This window comes from Schistocerca serialis, chromosome 10 (genome assembly GCF_023864345.2).
Source record: "Schistocerca serialis cubense isolate TAMUIC-IGC-003099 chromosome 10, iqSchSeri2.2, whole genome shotgun sequence".
NCBI lineage: Eukaryota > Metazoa > Arthropoda > Insecta > Orthoptera > Acrididae > Schistocerca > Schistocerca serialis.
The window spans coordinates 233,596,356-233,616,621 of NC_064647.1; the positions used below are offsets into that span (position 1 = coordinate 233,596,356).

At 38.6% G+C, this 20,266-nt stretch overlaps 1 protein-coding gene across 4 annotated transcripts in view; it reads left to right on the top strand.

The window, feature by feature from the left end:
- The first annotated feature begins 1,130 nt into the window (after positions 1-1,130).
- Positions 1,131-20,266, top strand: part of LOC126425272 (kelch domain-containing protein 2-like) — a 114,225-nt gene continuing 95,089 nt past the window's right edge. For 3 of the 4 annotated variants that reach the window (XM_050088239.1, XM_050088240.1, XM_050088242.1), the window contains exons 1-2: positions 1,131-1,348; positions 17,254-17,455. In XM_050088239.1, coding sequence (XP_049944196.1) covers positions 17,348-17,455 — 108 coding nt within the window. In that variant the 5' untranslated portion in view covers positions 1,131-1,348; positions 17,254-17,347. The remainder of the gene's footprint in view (positions 1,349-17,253; positions 17,456-20,266) is intronic. The other variant, XM_050088241.1, reaches the window with a different exon arrangement.

Genomic DNA, 20,266 nt, shown 5'->3' on the forward strand with positions numbered 1-20,266 from the left:
AGTTGTATGTGAAACAAACATTCCGAGACAAGTCTGCCTGCTTGCGAGAAAAAGAATCTTAACAGACGGACAGACACTCAGATAAAAAATGATGGAATTTTTTTTTTTCGTGTGATATAATTACAAATTTGCCGTTTTCGTTTTTTTCCCTTTGGTTGTACTGTGAAAATTTCGCTTTTGCCAATTTTCATAATTCTAGGCCAACGGGAAGTACCGTATAGGTTTTGATGAGTGAGTTTGCGAGTATGAAAATATGTGTATCCTTTGATTGCGCTTACTGAGAAGCTTCAGTACTTCATACCGCCGAAGTGCTCTAAAGCTGAGAATATGACATGCATTTCACCGTGACACGTCTACCCGCTCCTGAGAGAATGGGTTTCTAACAGTTGGACAGCAAAGCAATCCTACATAGGTTTCGTTTTCACCCATCGAGGTACGGAACATTGAGAGTACTTCTCAATACTACGGGGCAACGGACTAATACCGAACAATATAAGGAAACAACATGCCATGCAGTTCTTGTGAAATTTAGTCAGTCTGGTACTATTTACTTTGCCCTGTTGTTATCATATTTATGTATTTTTGAAGTTGATTATTTATGTGATCGTTAATTCGGTGCGTAGCGTTGAACAAGCGACTGAAATGACAATCTGTGCATCGGGAAACAATTCAATAATTCTGCAATTAGATCAAGTCATTTGTGTCAGTTGAAGGCAAGGAAAACACCCGTATCACAAGTTCTCAACTCACGTTGCAATCTAAGTGAACATCGATTTTTTTAAAGACTCTGCCCAAAAGTGAACGAATTAGTAAAGGTAACAGATGTGACCCATTTCAACTCTGGGTGGCTACGGCAATGGGACTGTATAAGACGGATTACGACGCTCGAACTAGTATTGCGCAATGGTTAAGAGGGGTAAATCTCGAAACACAAAGTTGACGTAACACTTGCATGCGACACGCCCATTTCGCGACTTCCCCTCGAGCCATAAAATGAACGCACCCATCTGCGCACATTCTCCCGTTGCTAGGCAATCTGGCTCAATTACATTGATCGGCCAGCAGCGTGCGCGCCATCCGGCGGCAACCTGCTGAACTGCTCGCTCCCGGCCCCTACGTCAATTCAGGACTCAGAGGGGAAGGTGGCATCCTGCGAAAATGTCGGCCGACGTGCGTTTGTCGTCGCTCTTGCTCTCCAGCATTAATTCCATTAGTAATGGGCTGTCATCGCAAGCAAAGCTATGTGGCGCATTAGTTAAGGGGACGACGACGGTGCAACAGTGTCTTTAACTTGTAGCATAGCATATTTCTGATGCGTAGTTTATGCCCTGACTTTCAACAGAAAGAGGTAAGCATTCATTTCAGATCGTATTTCATTTTAATTAACTGTAGTTAAGCACGAGAAAAACTTTTCTAGTTGATTCAATCTCCTAGCCAATTTTCGTTCCAATTCCTCCACGTAACTCGGTGTACGTACCGGGAAAGTTATTTGATTTAGACATTATTTAATGTTATTGATTTAAACGCTCATGACGTTGGTACGTAGTTGTCTGTTTAAAAGCTTCTCACTACAGCATTTGCCAGTGTTGTAACTTTTTACAAGTTAGCATATGGTGCCAGTTCAAAGCAAGGTCCACTTTATTACAAATTACGTACTGTGCGGAGATTACATACCAGTTCTCTGCAGTAACGACTCTTAATTAGTTGTGAAGTTGCCGCTGCTTCATTCCGTAGATGCTCTAGAATAAATTCCTAATTGTGTAACAACTTCTTTTAGTGCAGTGTAAGATACTCTATGCTATCTTTCAGATATTTTTGACGTAGTAGTTTTTGATTCTACATTTCGATGTAGACAATTGTTGGTGAAAAATGTATCGTCAGATAAATGAAACTGAATTAATGCTGTGCGGCTTATAATTTCTTGAAAGCCCTCGCATATTCCATATTGAGACCGATGGTTACGTATCCAAGTGGCTCAACATTTGTCCAAACGAGAATTTTTTGAACCCCTGTTGAAGACTTCTCCATCACAGAAAAATCAAAACCAATACTAGGCGGGTTAGTAGTCAATGAATGACACTAGCCACTACAGCGCGAATGAAGCTCTCTAACAAATGAAAGAATGTAGATTAATCTTGGACCCGCACTCAGACGCTTTAGTCACACAAAATCCACGGCTATCTGGTGTAGTAGTCAATGGCACAACTATTAGACGACGAAGGAAGCTGTCAGTTAAAAGGGCGTACTTAGATGAAACGGATGCTTAACTCTTGAAAACAAAAAGTTCTTGTGTTGTCAGTAGAAGAAGAAATTCTGTCTGGGGGGGGGGGGGGGGGAGTTGTGAAGTCGCCAGTTTGAAAAAAATCCGCAGCTGGTGAAAACTTCCGTATTTGAACTTCTAGAATAAGGGGTAACCACCAAAGCAGCTGCGTGAATTTTGAAGCAGCAATGAGTCTGGGAATCCGCTTGTTGTGACATCACGTTATTGACGCTCTTGCAAAGTGCAAGTCTTTTTTGACAATGAAACGCTCTGACACTGAAAACTCTTATTGTAAACCAACCATTCGCTGTTTTAGAGGATTACATTTTGTTTGCCCGACAACAGCGCCACGTATCCTGCAACTTTAAGGCTTCCGCCGTCTTCCATCCTCGCAGAATGTAATATTGATTTTTCGGCCTGTTGTGACGCAAATGCCCGCGTCCCTGCCCGTTATAACTCTTAGCGATTTCTTTACAGTTGGAGGACGTGACATTCTCACCTTTCTCGACTTTGTACTCTGCCTGTTAGATAATTTGTTTTCTAAGAAATAACACTTTCGGTGACAGGCTACTGAAAAGTCTACCAAATCCAGCAGATGTATGGACCAACGGGTAAGCTTGGATTTTTTTTTTTTTTTTTTTTTTTTTTTTTTTTTTTTTTTTTTTTTTTTTTTTTTTTCAGTCCGACTCTCTCTATGAACAACTCGGGCAGATTGAATCCTCAGGTCTTGTACGCTAGTCACAACACCGTGAATCACAGAAAGTGGGACTAACTCTTGCACCAATTCTCTACAGCGCATTGTTGGTGGTGAATATTCATATTTTCCTTCGACAGCTGGATATCACGAGACCAGCTACCACACTACCTGTGATCGATAGCCAGTCAGACTCCATGTGAAAGAAAAAGTAAATAAAAACTGAGAAATAAGTAACTTCATGTAGAAATATTATGTCTAAGAGTACATGGTCCTTACTCGCTCGTTCATATCAGGGTTGTTGTAATTCAATTCACCCAAGAAACCATGAGATTTATTTTTTTAAAAAAACATATAAAAATCGTGCCAAACTATCAATAAAACCCAACTGTTTTTAGTTATGAAAATTTATTTATTTATTTATTTATTTATTGTTCCGTGGGACCAAATTAAGGAGAAGTCTCCATGGTCATGGAACGAGTTAATACATGACATTATAACACGATAGTAGAAACAGATAAAATGAAATATAAGTAACATATTCAGGAGACAATTCGTAAGTTTAAATAAAGAAAATCAACAATGTAACACTGGAATTTGCTTAATTTTTCAGCTCTTCCAGGAACTCCTCGACAGAATAGAAGGAGTGAGCCATGAGGAAACTCTTCAGTTTAGACTTAAAAGTGTTTGGGCTACTGCTAAGATTTTTGAGTTCTTGTGGTAGCTTATTGAAAATGGATGCGTCAGAATACTGCACTCCTTTCTACATAAGAGTCAAGGAAATGCATTCCACATGCAGATTTGATTTCTGCCTACTATTAACTGAGTGAATGCTGCTAACTCTTGGGAATAAGCTAATATTGCTAACAACAAACGACATTAAAGAAAATATATACTGTCAGAATTCGCAGACTATTGAATAGGGGTCGACAAGGGGTTCTCGAACTTACACCACACATAGCTCGAACAGCCCGTTTTTGAGCCAAAAATACCCTTTTTGGATCAGGCTAAATGATATATATCATACTAAATTATATATAGTTAGCCTCACACAAATTAAAACGAGCCGTCACATTTATTGGAAGCATCTATTCTCTGTCACAAGAATTTATTTTATTAATACTGCATTTTAACTATTCTTGAAATATAAGAAATATTTAACTTCTAGAAAAAAACTTTCAAGTCAACGTAGAATCGTAATGATTGTAAAGTACAGTTTAGCACGTTTTTGAAGCAGGCAGAAATGTATAGATCTTCACTAATTAATCAGCTCTTTTATCTCCTAAATCATTTCGTAGTTTTGACCAAACAAACCTGTAGGTGGAGAAGATTCTCTCACTGGTTGCAGTACTGGCAGGGCAAGAAATAGGATTCTCACAAAAGTAATGAATGTTGTTGCTATTTGTTTGGTCGGAATTGTGTTAAAATGCATCGGAAACATAGTGACAGGAAAATAATCAGAATCTGCTATCCTAAAAGACATAGCACTTGCAATCCGCTCTGAATGCATCTCTGTGAACCAGATTTCTGCACTTTACTCTTGTTGACCAGTTAATCTTCTCCTCTGAATCTTGGATCTAGCATGCTAGCAATGTAGTGAAAGGATTCCAGTGCTTTTTCCTTTCGTTTTTTTTATTACGTTCTTATAGGGTCCCAGAGTAGACAACGCTCCGTCAGAACTGCTGATATTCTTGGAACAGCCAGCCATGGCTCCTGGTGTGCAAGATGTATACCCTCAGACTTCAAGAAGAATGTAATAATATAATTTCCAAAGAAAGCAGGTGCTGACAGGTGTGAACCTTAATAAGTTGTGGTTGCAAAATACTGACACGCATCCTTTACCGAAGAATGCAAAAACTGGTAGAAGCCGACCTCGGGGAAGATCAGTTTGGATTCTGCAGAAATGTAGGAACACGCGAGGCAATACTGACCCTACGACTTCTCTTAGAAGATAGGTTAAGGAAAGGCAAGTCTACGTTTCTAGCACTTGTAGACCCAGAGAAAGCTTTTGACAAGGTTGACTAGAATACTCTCTTTCAAATTCTGAAGGTGGCGAGCATAAAATTTACGGAGCGTAAGATTATTTACAATTTGCACAGAAACCAGATGACAGTTATAAGAGTCGAGGTGCATGAAAGGGAAGCAGTGGTTGATAAGGGAGTGAGACAGGGTTGTAGCCTATCCCCAATGTTATTCAATCTGTACATTGAGCAAGCAGTAGAGGAAGGAATTTGGTATAGGAACTAAAATCCATGGAGAAGAAATAAGAACCTTCACGTTTGCCGATGACACTGTAATTCTGTCAGAGACAGCAAATGATGTGGAAGAGCAGTTGAACGGAATGGACAGTGACTTGAAAGGAGGATATAAGATGAACGTAAACGAAAGCAAAACGAGGATAATGGAATGTAGTCGAATTAAATCAGGTGATGCTGTGGGAATTAGATTAGGAAATGACAGTTAAAGTAGTAAATGAGTTTTGCTACTTAGGAAGCAAAATAACTGTTCATGGTCGAAGTAGAGAGGATATAAAATGTAGACTGGCAATGACAAGAAAAGCGTTTCTCAAAAAGAGAAATTGGTTAATATCGAATACAGATTTAAGTGTTAGAAATTCTTTTCCAAAGGTATTTATCTGGAGTATAACCTTATATGGAAGTGAAACACAGACAATAAACAGTTCAGACAAGGCGAGAGTAAAAGCTTTTAAAATGTTGTTCTACAGAAGAATGCTGAAGCTTCGATGGGTAGATCACGCAACTAATGAGGAGGTACTGAATATAATTGGGGAGAAAAGAAATTTGTGGCACAACTTGACTAAAAGAAGGGACTGGTTGATAGTACACGTTCTGAGACATCGAAGGATCATCAATTCAATACTAGAGGAAAGTGTGAGAGGTAAAAATAGTAGAGGGAGACTAGGAGATGAATACAGTAATCAGGTTTAAAAGGATGTAGGTTGCAGAAGTTATTCAGAGACGAAAATGCTTGCGAGGATAGAGCAGCATGGAGAGCTGCATCAAACCAGTCTTCAGACTGAAGACAAACAACGAACCTGGTTTCCATACCAGGACTTTCTAAAAAGATCAATACTTAGTTTAACAGCTTGTGCGGTATTGGTGCTGTCTGCTTGAAGAAGGTCCAAGGCTCTACAAACCACCGACAGTTGTCAGAGAATATGAGTGGCATCTTAATAAATTACAACATGATCCAAGATTTTGTTAACGTTAGCAAAGACTTCTTAAGAGTGCTCTGTTACAATTTCTTCATTATTTAGAATAAAGTCCTTAAAAGCATGGGTTAATGTTTTGAGTATATTGATCATAAGAATTTAAACTGAACTATTTAACTTTCAGTGTAAGAAAAATCCCCTAAAAACAATAAAACCCATAAAAACCCAATTTTACCAACTGGATTGGTTTTTTTTAATACCCAGTGTTTTCTCAATTCTTGTTTCTATGAATCAGCATTCGTTTTTTTCTCCTGTGTGTCTGTCTTATGACAGGTTTCAGCTCTCCATCATGTCCTGTTCTGAGTATCTTCCTTCATCCATTTGTAATTTCGTTCTCTTCTAATGTTGTCCATCATTCCAATTCTCTTCCTGCCATATCATCTCAATCCTCCCACTTTTGTGAGTGTAATTATTTGTCGCAGCCAAATTTTTTCCTCTTTCTGATCACTTCTAATAATTTCCTTTCTTCCCTATTTTCTTTGTCCCTTCTCCACTCTCAAATCTACTTGTCCACTTCACCACAAGCATTCTTCTCCAAACCCCCATTTAAGAACTTTCTAAGTATCTTTCTTCTTTCTTTTTAACTCTCCATGCTTTTCACTGCTGTATAATACAACGTTCCAGACATAACATTTAGCTAATTTTTTCCTCAGTTCCATTGGAAATCTTGGAAATGTTAATAAGTACTTCACGTTTTCAAATGCTCTCACATCAAAAATTTGTTTTTGTACTCACTCATCCAGTTGAAAGTTGAGTGCCAAATTGATTTTATTTGATTTATTTATCTGTCCTTTGACAATTTACATTGTGTGGATTTCGCTCGCTTACATGTAAAATTTGTTGTTATCAGCGTTGTGGTCTTCAGTCCAAAGACTGTTTCGATGAAGCTCTCCATGCTGGTCAGTCCCATGCAAGCCTCTTCATCTCTGAGTAACTAATGCGACTTACTTTACTTACCACTGTGCCTCCTTCCACAATTTTTACCCTCCCACACTTCCTTCCAATACTAAATCGATGATCCCTTGACGTCTCTAATGTTTCCTATCAACTGATGCCTTTATTAGTCAGGTTGTGCCACAAATTCCGTTTCTCCCCAATTTTATTCCGTATCTCGTCATTAGTTACGTGATCTATCCATCTAACCTTCATCATTCTTCTGTAGCACTACATCTCAAAAGCTTCTATTCTTTTATTGTCTCAACTGTTAATCGCCCATGTTCCACGTCAGTAAATAATTCCTAACATTTAAATCTTTATTAGATATAAAGAAATTCCTCTTTTTCAAAAATGCGTTTCTTGCTATTGACTGTGCGCATTTTATATCCTCTCTATTTCGGCCAACATCAGTTATTTTACGGCCCAAGTATCAAAACTCATCTACTACATTTAGTTTCTCATTTTCCAATCTATCTCTCTCAGCATCGCCTGATTTAATATCGAATACACTCCATTGCCCTTGATTTACTTCTGCTTTGTTCATCTTATAATCTCTTTTCGAGGTACTATAGCTATTGTTCATCTTATAATCTCTTTTGAAGATACTGTCCATTCCGTTCAACTGTTCTTCGAAATCTTTTACCGTCTGACAGAATTGCAATGTCACTGGCAAACCGCAAAGTTTTTTTTTTCTTCTCCCTCGACTTTAATTCTTTTTCCGGATTTATCCTTAGTTTCCTGTACTGTTTCCGAAATGTACAGACTGAGCAACATCAGAGATTTGCTACAACTATGTCTTACTTCCTTCTCAACAACTTCATCTCTTTTTGCCCCTGGACTGTTATAACTCCCGTCTGGTTTCCGTACAAGTTCTAAATAACTTCTCTGTGTATTGTACCCTTATTGCCCTCAGAATTTCAAACAGCATATTCCTTGCATGTATCCTCTACCCATTCCAGCTTAGCTTTTATTTGTGAATCTTTTTTTCACACGTCTGTTATCCTTTTCGACTGCCTTTTTTTGTTATGTTCTTTCCTGAATTAAACCGAGCGTCACCTGCGTTATCCAAGGGTTTCTACTAGGCCTTCTCTGTTATCCTCTGCTACCTTTCTTATTTCGTGTCTCAAAGCTACCCAGTCGCCTTTCGTTGTGTTCCTTCCCCTTCTTCAGTCCCACTTTGCCTAATGCTCTCATTAATACTCTCAGCAACCGCCGGTTCCTTTTATTTATCTATGTCCCAACATTTTAATTTCCTGCATTTTTCAATTTCTGCAGTTTGATCTGCAATTCATTTCCAACAAATCACAGTCAGAATCCACATTCGCCCTTGAAATGTCTTACCGTTTTATATTGGCTTTCGAAATTTGTGACTTGTCATTATATAATCAGTCTGGAACCTTCCAGAGCCCCAGTTCTCTTCCATACATGCAACCTTCTTTCATCATTTCTTAAAGCAATTGTTAGCGATACTAAATAATGCTCTGTACCGAATTCTACCAGATGGCTTCCTCTTTCATTCCTCCCCCCAGTCCATTTTCTCTTATTATTTTTCCTTCTCTTCCTTCTCCTACAATCAAATTCCAGTCATTCATAACAATCAAATTTTCGTCTTCCTTAACTATCTGAGTAATTTCCTTCATCTTCTCATACGATTTTCAATTCTGTTGGTCAGCTGTGGAGCTAGTTGGCAAATACATTTTTACAACTGTGGTAGATGTTGGCTTCCACCTTTAATGAGTGAACATTCTTCTGTAATTTCGAACTTCGCATCAGTTTCATTATATCGTGTTAAATTTATTCACTTACATAACATAACGAAGAAATAATTTTGTCAAATAAATGAGATCCACATAAAGTTCGTTGCATTTTCATTCAGTCAACACTTGTTACTTATTCACTGTTCACAGTCACGCAGACTAATGCTCCTCTACTGAATAAAAATTGTTGTCAATAAAATATTCTTTATCAGTGTTTCTATATGTTGGAAATGAAGTTCACGAGTTTAATGTATTGCGGCAGATTTTATGTAGTTCTACCCTCGGTAACAAAGATTCTTCAGGGTTTTCCTTTTTTTCTTGGAATGTGAATGTTTTCCCCAATTCTAGTATTACGGTTATTAGCGGAGCTGTTTCTAGGCATGGGGATCTTCGATCCCACAAGCATTTGTGATATCTATATTTTTTTCCTATGAACGCAAAGTTTTTCCTCATCATTCCATCGCCCATACAACTCGCGTTTGATAAAGTTATTTCAAGCGTGAAAAAAAAGTAGACTGCGGAAGTGAATATTGTCTGTGCTGCTCACACCGAAGCCTAAGTTCTGAAAACTGCAATTCCCTCGAAACTATTTTTCGCATTTCGGGGGGTGAAACACATCTGAATTCATTTCTCTGAGATCTCTCACACTACCAGCAGAAATTAGTATAGTTCCGTTTCAGAAAGCGATGTTGATACCGATATCAATTGCTATGATGAGACAGTTTACGTCGTTTAGAAAGGACTTTTTTCTTACAATTCATCTGGGTTAAAAAGAATTAAGGCATCTCCAACGACTCCAGAAACATGCGGAATGATCGCCTTAGCGGAATCACCCTATACGGAACATGAAAGTTTTTCAATTTAATAGTTGCAAATTTTTATCGTGAAGATACGAAAGTGCACAGCAATAAGGTGTTAACAATTTCATTCATACGCAATAACTTTAGATCAATCTTATACGTTTTCTTAATTTTATATTTCTTACTAGCCATTGTACTGTGCATGGTCGAAGATACTGCCTACCACTATTATCGATTGTTATCTGTCCCATTCCATTCGTGTCTGTATGGCTCTGTACGTGCTCAGATCACCGCCTCTGTGCGTTCCCTGATTCCTGCTTAGCCATTTTATATTTCTTTACAATCTCATTTTTTACACGTCTGTATTCCCTTTCAGTTGCATTTTTATTATTTGTATCAACAATTACTTTACAACTTTGAAAACTCATATTGATTTATTCATATAACTTACATCTACGGTTTTTGTGGCACTTTTTAGCAAAATACACCAAGCTTTTTACCTTATGCCTATACAGGTCCAACGTGACTTCCATTTTTTTTACACGACACACATCCCATTTGAAGTCGATTTCCTGCCAAACTCTCTGCAGCACGTCAGGCGCGACTTGCTCAGTTACGAGGAAGATTCTAGCCCTTATTTCTGTGTCTATGATACAATATCCACAGTCAACGTCTATCTTCAGGAGTTCTGGGAAGCGGGGTGATGCAAAACTTTTTTTGATGTGTCTATATACAACCGCTCGCTCACAGAAAGATCAGTACCTAAAGCCTGGAAAATTGCTTAAATCACACAAATACCCAAAAACGGAAGTAGGAGCAATCCGTTGAATTACAGGCCCATATCACTAACGTCCATTTGCAGTAGGTTTTGGAACATATACTTTATTCGAACATTATGAAGTACCTCGAAGAAAACAGTTTATTGACACATAGCACGGATATCAGAAAATATCATTCTTGCGAAACACAACTAGCTCTTTATACTCATTAATTAATGAGTGTTATCGACAGGGGATGTGGAATTGATTCCGTATTCTTAGATTTCCAGAATGCTTTCGGCACCGTTCCTCACAAGCGTCTTCTGACCAAACTGCGTGCCTATGGAATATTGCCTCAGTCGTGCGACTGAATTCGTGATTTCCTGTCAGAAAGGTCACAGTTCGTAGTAATATACGGTAAGTCATCGAGTAAATCAGAAGTAATATCCGGCGTTCCCCAAGGAAGTGTTAAAGCCCTCTATTGTTCCTGATCTATATTAACGGCATAGGAGACAATCTGAGTAGCCCTATAAGATTACTTGCAGATGATGCTGTAATTTACCGTCTTGTAAAGTCATCAGAGGACCAAAACGAACTGAAGAATGATTTAGATAAGATATGTGTATTTTTCTAAAAGTGTCAGTTGACCCTGAATAAAGAAAAGTGTGAAGTTATTCACATGAGTACTAAAAGAAATGCGCTAAATTTCGATTACGCGGTAAGTCACACAAATCTGAATGCTCTAAATTCGACTAAATACTTAGGGATTACAATTACAAATAACCTAAATTGGAACGATCACATAGATAATATTGTGGTAGAACAAACCAAAGACTGCGATTGATTGGCAGAACACTTAGAAGGTACAACAGATCTACTAAAGAAACTGCTTACACTACGCTTGTCCGCCCTATTCTGGAGTACTGCTGTGCGGTGTGGGATCCGCATCAGGTGGGACTGACGGATCACATGGAAAAAGTACAAAGAAGGACAGCTCGTTTTGCATTATCGCGAAATAGGGGGGATAGTGCCACAGACATGATACGTGAATTGGAGTGGCAATCATTAAAACAAAGGCGTTTTTCGTTGCGACGGGTTCTTCTCATGAAATTTCAATCACCAGTTTTCTCCTCCGATTTCGAAAACATTCTGCTGGCACCGACCTACATAGGGAGAAATGATCATCACGATAAAATAAGAGAAGTCAGGGCTCGCACAGAAAAAATTAAGTGCTCGATTTTCCCGCGCTCCGTTCGAGAGTGGAACGATAGAGAGACAGCTTGAAGGTGAATCATTGAACCATCTACCAGGCATTTTATCGTGAATAGCAGAGTAATTACGTAGATGTAGATGTCCATGCACATAATATCAACAGTTTTCCTCTCCCATACAATTCGTAAAATATATTCATCCTATCAGCTAAAACGTATCCTACTTCTTCCACTCCAAGTAAAAGCACCAACCCACATTATCCTGGACTCTTGGCCCTTTCCAACTCTCATCCTACATTCCTTCTTCACATCACTTCCTATCCTATCTCCTCTGCATTTATATCCTTACCTAGAACGCTACCAGGAGGCCACAGTACCATCGTTCTCACTAGTTTCTAGACCGCACACGTTACCAACAGCCTTGCCCTATTTCAGAGGAAGACTCTCGGCCTACAGGTCCAGATATTCAAAGAGGGTGGAATTATTGGTAGTTGGGAACTCCAGTGTCAAGCACATGACCGCCAAGGAGGGGAAAAAGTCCATTGTGAACACTGTGTGCATAACGAGAGGAGTCATCCCAGTTATGGAACAGCTCCTTCCGTATGGCATGAAGAGCATGGCGTACAGCCAATTACAGGTGGTAGCTCATGTTGATACTAATGACGGATGTCACTTTGGACCAGAAGAGGTTTCCGCCGGCTATCTAAAGTGGTAAAAAAAGAAGGCGAAGCTCATCATCCGTAGCATTGTTGATAGGAGCTTTGGTACAGAGACGAGTGGAGAGTCTGAATCAGAAGCTCAGGTGGTTCTGCGACCATGTAATTTGCAGATTCTTTCACTTGCACCATAGAATGGTGGGGTATCAAATTCCGATTAGTAGATCAGGGGCCCATATGCCGTGTGGAACGGACTGGGGGGTGTTTTATAGATTACATCTACATCTACATACATACTCCGCAATCCACCATACGGTGCGTGGCGGAGGGTACCTCGTACCACAACTAGCATCATCTCTCCCTGTTCCACTCCCAAACAGAACGAGGGAAAAATGACTGCCTATATGTCTCTGTAGGAGCCCTAATCTCTCTTATCTTATCTTTGTGGTCTTTCCGCGAAATATAGGTTGGCGGCAGCAAAATTGTACTGCAGTCAGCCTCAAATGCTGGTTCTCTAAATTTCCTCAGTAGCGATTCACGAAAAGAACGCCTCCTTTCCTCCAGAGACTCCCACCCGAGTTCCTGAAGCATTTCCGTAACACTCGCGTGATGATCAAACCTACCAGTAACAAACCTAGCAGCCCGCCTCTGAATTGCTTCTATGTCCTCCCTCAATCCGACCTGATAGGGATCCCAAACGCTCGAGCAGGGGGCTGCGAAAGTGTTAAAACAGGGGTTCAATCTCAAAGGGTGCAGGTCAAACATAGGGCGAAGTAAGACCTAGAAAACATTGGTATTATAATTGTAAATTGGGACCTATGTTGCGAAATAAATAGAGCTCCATGCTCTCGTAGAAAGTACTGAAGCAGAAATTGATATAGTCACTGAAAGGTGGCTAAAGCCGAAGAAAAGTTCGGGTGAAATTTTGCTGAGGACCTAAAGGTTTCAGAAAGGACAGATTAAATTCAATTGGTGGTGACATCTTTGTTACTTTATGAAGTGGTAATCGTCTAGTGACATTTAAACAGATAGTTGCTGCAAGTTACTATGGGTACATGTCACACTCGAAAACTAGAATAAATTAATAATTGGCTCCTCCAGTTGCTGAAGGGTTCAAGGAAACTTTGAGTCTCATTTCGAACTCATACAATTATAGGTGAGGTGACTTCAATCTCCTCTCGATATTTTGGCGGAAATACATACGTATAGTTTGTAGTAGGCACAAAATGGTAGGTACAAAATGCGTTCCACGAAAATTGTTTTGAGTAGTTCTGTCAGGAGCCCACACGAAGTGTAAATGTTTGCGATAACATACTGGATCTCTTGGTAAGAAACAATGCTAAGTAAATAGAGAGCATCATGACAGATATGGGCCCTGTTGACCATGAGGTCGTAGCGAGACCGAATACCGTAACATCCAAATTCACCATACTAATACAAATTATGTCTGTTTAAAAAAGCAGATAAAAATTCGCTTGGAAGCTTCCCAAGAGATAGTCTCCGTTCCTTCCAAACCAACTATGTAAGCGTAGAACAGATGCAGCTTAAATTCAGATAAATGATATTGACGAAAATTGAGAGATTCATACCAAGTAAATTAATATGAGTCGGAACAGATCCACCATGGTGCGCCAAACAGATCAGGACATTGTTGTAAAAGCAACGAAAAAACATGCCAGTTTTAAGAAAACACAGAAAATCTCCAAGACTGGCGATTTTTTTACAGAAGCTCCAAATTTAGTGCGGAATTCAATGCGAGATACCTTTAATAGTTTCCACAATGAATCTCTGTCTCGAAACCTGGCAGAAAATCCGAAGAGATTCTGGGTAAAGTTGACCAGGAGCAAGACAAGTCAGTACCTTCACTGCAGGACATCAATCGTAATGTTACTGATGTCAGCGCCAATAAAGCGGTGCTGCTGAAGACAGTTTTCCGGAATTCTTTCACCGAAAAAGATGCAGTAAATATTACAGGTCTCAAATCAAGAACAGCTACCAACATGTGTATCTTAGAGCTAGATACAGCCGTTGTGGCGAAGCAACTTAAGTCTTTAAACAAAGGCAAGTCTGCTGGTCCAGATTGGACACCAATTAGGTTCCTTTCGGAGTATGCTTATGTAACAGCTTCATATTTAACAATGACATACAACGCTCGCTCGACGAAAGGTCCGTACCTGAAGACTGGGAAATTGCACACGCTGCGTCAGTGCACGGTAAAGGAAATAGAAGTAATCCACTGCGTTCTAGACTCATATCACTGACATCAATTTCCAGTTAGGTTTTGGAACATATACTGCGTTCGAATATTATGAAATACCTCGAAGAAAACGATCTATTGTCACATAGTCAACATGGATCCAGAAAACACCGTTCTTGTGAAATAAAACTCACCTTTGGTTCACACGAAGTAGTGAGTGCTATCGACAGGAGATTTCAAGTTAATTCCATATTTCTAGATTTCCAGACGTCTTTTAACACTATCCTCACAAACGGCTTTTAACCAAATTGCGTGCCTGTGTAGTGTCATCTCAATTGCGCTACTGGATTCATGATTTCCTGTCAGAAAGGACGCACCTCGTAGTAATTGACGGGAAGCCATCGAGTGAAGCAGAAGTTATCTGGCGTTCCCAAAGGAAGAGTTATAAAACTCCGCTATTTCTAATCTATATTAACGATATGAGAGACTATGTAAACAGCCCTCTTAGATTGTTTGCAGATGATGCTGTCGTTTACCGTATAGTAAAGTCATCAGACGTCAAGACGAATTACAAAATGCTTTAGACAAGATATATGTATGGCGTGAAAAGTGGCATTGACCCAAAACAATAAAAAGTGTGAGGTCCCCCACGTTAGCACTAATTTCAGTTTCACGATGTATATTATCTGGGTTGCAGGTGCACGGTTTTTTTCCCAACTATTCGATATTTCAGCCCCGTTTTCGGCTTTCAGTACCGAAGTATTAGATGAATTCCATTCATATCACCAATATATTTATTGAGTTGCAAAATTATCAAAAGGATAACGGCGGTCCGTGCAGCAAGCCTGTATGGAAAGAGTCTTCAGTCGCCTGAATGGTTTGTGGTCTGACGCTAGAAAAAAACTGAGTGTCGGTATCGTAAAAGCAGAATTATGCATGCGTTGTAATACGAAATTTGCAAATGCAACGACTTTTACCAAAAAAATTAAGTGTAACAAAAATTTATTGGAAGCTGTAATCAGCAACAATAAATATAATTTTCAGTGTTAATTAAGTGTTTCATTGTGTTCACCCTCAGCCCTCGACGCAGCATATCCTTTTGCCAGGCAATGTTCGTTAATTTTAACAATTTAATCTGACAATCCCACATACAGGCTGTAAATTTTAACTTGACAAACCACAATGACTCGAAGAATAAGCTTCACACGAAAAAATGTGTAGAATCCAAAATTGATTATTTTCGAGGGGGACATCTGCTGGTGCTAAACTTAGCCCGCCTCCCACCCCAGCCCCCTCGGGTTGGGGTGGGAATCGGGCTAATTTTAGCACCAGCAGATGTCCCCCTCGAAAATAATCGGTTTTGGATTCTATACATTTTTTTCGTGTGAAGCTTATTTTTGGAGTTATTCTCAAAAATTACACCCTGTATAATGGAAATTTGAAGGTTGTCGATTCAACTAAATAGTTAAGAGATTACAATTACAAGCAACTTAAATCGGGATCTTCACATAACATATGTCGAACATCAGAAAGTATTTTCTGTTTAATATTGTTCTCAGGTTCTGTCAAGCGATGATATAAAACTCAGTTACAAAAAATAGAACTGTTAAACTAAAACTCATTTATGTAAATGTCTCCACACATTATTCTGAATTAAAAGATTCTATCTTTTTTTAAATATTAATCTTCCCTCTACCTTTTTATTTGTTAGTTATTATTAAGGTGATACTGATGTGGAACATACCGTTATTGCACATGTCGGCTTGCTCTCAAGATATTTTTTACGGCTGAGGCATTATTCTGTAAGAGAATGAGATATTTAATAGAATGAGCGTGAGAGTTGTTGATGTCATTTGTTATTACTTACAAATGAGTGGCGTCGTTTACAATGATAAATGAGGAAGGATTCTGATGGGGAAGAATATAACTGTCTCGTATGCGAGTTTCAATAGGACTTTTATATGACAATAAAGCGTACGGGCAATATGAAATAATTCTAATCGAAAAGATCACCCCCATATGCTATTTTTTCGGATACGTTCGTATACGAAGAGACCGCACGGTTTACTGCGCGGTCCGCTACGTTTTACGCATGCGCGACGTTCCCACTTTGTCAATAACTTGGATGTCCATTCAGGACGGCGTAGTCCGGTCAGAGCTTCGGACACCTTTTCCGTAGCTTAGTTTCGTTCGTATAGGGAAGAGGGAGGTCTTCGGCATACTAATGATTACATAAGAGAGAAAACTCAGTATCTCCGGTAGAGAGCCAAATGTGCAGTTGTTGGCTGTTCATTTGATGTAATTCAGATAGCGAACTGTACTAAGTACTAAGCTTTTCTGTTCCATGCAACATGTGGTTTAAAAAATATTACTGACGTGCTCCTATCTTCCAAAGAATTTGAGCATGACTGCTTCTCAAAAAATGTCGCATTTCAAATATTTACAAAAGTTTTATGCTCTTTGCCTGTTGTTATTTTGAAATCCATGAAAACGTAATTATATTAATTTATGCTCTGGATTTTCTGAAAGAATAGTGACACTTAAACCATTTACTGTGTGAAACAGCAGAACTACTTACTAAGGTGGCACGACAAATGTTTAGGGACAGAGAAATGAGAGCAATCTATCATTACCGGATCGCCTACCCCGCGACGAATTCGAATATGCGCGCCACGTCAGATGAGGTCGATATTTCTTTAAAACATCGATTTTGTTGGGAAAAACAAAACACTACAGTGTTTTCTAATTTCAGTGCACGTCATGTTTGCCAATTGTGGTGTTTGGCAAAAGAAGAAGTGACTGGTATGTGAAATAGTGACTGTGAGCCAAAGCGAAAAAAATTGAATATGTCAACAGAAGAAGTGTATACCGTTCCTTACGATAGAATCCATAGAAGAAGTGGACACGTCGCCGTAGTCTACAAAAATTACGTTGTAGTATGGGGAGGTTACACGGTAAGTGCGTCAAAAATCTTCTGCACTGTGTATTGTTCGTATTTCTATTGTGTTGTCACATTCCCTGTTTACAGTATACGGAGAACGGTAGTGTCAGCCAAAAATATCATATCCAAGATTACCATTTTATTTTCGATACCGGTACCAGCGGTTGGAGAAGTATTATAATGTGTCGTCTCTTTTCATTGCATAGATAAAAATAACGTTTTGCAAATTTATCGACGTTACAAAAGACAGTGAATTTGTCGGTTTTCGTCAATGTGATAGCAAATATTCGATCGTGCCTTTTCTGAGACATTGTTCTTTGTTGGTGGTTTGTAGGCACATTTTCTACGATATTTTTGTATTATTGCACATTTTTTGCAATTGCTGGTAGGTTACTGAATAATATCGTAACATCGTTTTGTTGAAGAAAGACTCAAAAGCTTTGTTGTAGAGGAGGAAATGACGTTCACGATCTAATGTGAATTGTGGCATAATTACTTGAGTCATCGGTTTCATATAATGCGTACATAGATAAGATGCATTTAGCACAAGATCTTTATACGAAAGTTCTCGGTCTGTGAAAGATTTCTGTAGAATTCAGATTTACCCATTCGTGTGTATGTTCTTGCTTGCGACACATTTGTCACCTATGCTGCTGGCATTAGGTGCGTGCATTGTGTGAGTCTTTCAATAACGAAATGAAATATATAGTTATAAAACCCATTGACATCCTGCCCATGGATGTCAAAAGCCGGACTGACAATAGGGTTGTTTTCATTTCAAAAGATGTGTATACACACCACAAAGCTGCTAAGTGTTTCATTGTTCTGCAGTTAGTTTTGACACTGTGTCATCATCCACCAGAATTTTGAATTTTAAAATGGCATGTACTGCATATCCGTATCTGCATGATATATAGGCATAGGCCCTATCTATCTAAAGCTGTCACATTTGTGTACCATACCCCAGGCCAACTTACTTTCACAGTGTTAGATATCTATGGCCTACATAAGATATTTTAAAATTTTGGCAGTGTGTGAAATGCACCACTCTAAAATTCTAGTGTCTGCCAGACGATGATACAGTGAGAAAACTAGTTGCAGAGCATAAATATTTTAGCAGCATTGTGATGGTTATACATACAAAGTGTCCAGTGTACAAGCTGTAGAACCCAGCGTAAGGAAGATTTTATAAAATGCAACTCATTTGTCCTTAATAACTCCTATATTACAGATTTATTTTATTTACTTATTTATTTATTTATTAGACTCCACTACAGAAAACCAATTTTGAGAGATAAATAAATATTACAAAGTAATAAATGTTACAGAAAATAAATAGGCCTATTGCAAAATACATATTACAATAAAAAATAGTCTGGATTACACATGTGGATTTGGGAATATATTTGCAGTTAACAATATGAGAAATGCTATTTATCAAAAAATCTGCTCACACTGTTATCCATGCACAGTTTACAAAGATTTACAAAATGTAAACCAGGCCTAAATGAAAATCCCAAATCCATCACTACATTCCATAGGCTTTGCCTGTCAATGGAGCCATAAGCTGTCTTACAATCATCTGAATGTATTTTTTGTTTACATTTCTATACTTTGATTTACTGCCCTGATTACAGATATATTGTCAGTATTGGATCTGCTTCTGTGAATGTTATTTGTATAAGCCCAGATTATATTTTCTGCGTACGGTTTCAAGTAATTTAGCAATAAACAAGACAAAATCTTACAGGCTGCGTTAAGTAGTCTTTCCTGTCTCCTCTTTTTATGTATCATGATCATGAATAATTCTTTCCATTCTGTTGGTGTGGTCTTAGTTTTCCAGATTACATGTGTCAGGTGATCGGGTGTGATAAACACCAATGAAGTTCTCCTCCAAATTTTAATAGGCCTACCTCAGCTGGAATTCCATCACTCCCAGCTACCTTGCCACTTTTTAGGTATTAGAAGACACTACCCAGCACCATTTGTTCTGGAATTTGACATTGTAAATTTGTTGACTGTGCCTTATGTTTTTTAAGTGTTGCTTTTTATGATATTTTTGAATAGATTCAGTCTGTTGTTGTAGGTTCTGTTTTTTTGCCGCCTCATGAGGGAGTTATATTTCAGGATTCTTCTTTGCTTGTATGCATTTCCTGCTTAATTTCATAACCTTGTCTTCAGCGCCCTCACATTATTCAACAAACCACTTCTTCCTGCCTCTCTCCACTCTCTGTAGGTAAAAGACAAATAATTAAAAATATATTCTTACTACGACACCAATAGTGCAGAAATATTACATTTACAGTTACTTTAGCGTAGTGTTTCAATGTTTTTCTCTGCCATTACTCACAAAGTTTTGTGTGTGACTAGTTGCTGCTTACTGTTCTAAACACTGTTTCATTTGATGTAAATAACCATTGTAATTCGTCTGGTTGAACGCACAGTGATATATTTGTTTTCCTGACAAGTGATGGTCTACTGAAGACGAAGTCTGTACAGTTGGCGGTCCCTATGTTTTCAGATACCAAGATTTTTTTACTCATTTGGTGTGCTGCAGAGATGAAAGCACAACATACATATATTTTAATGTGTTGATAAATTAGAATTTCAAATTACTGAGGAAAAAATGTGAAATGAGAAATCCTAGGTGACTTCAGTCTGTCTGTTATCCACTTGATTTACATTACTGTTAAGTAATCGAGATGGAAACCATCTCATACTTTGAAGTGTTCCAGAGGGCAAGTGATGCATGTGTGAGAAAGTTGATAATTCCTACCCAAAATCAAAAGTAAAGTAGGGACGAGTCTAGCCTCAAAGAAAATGT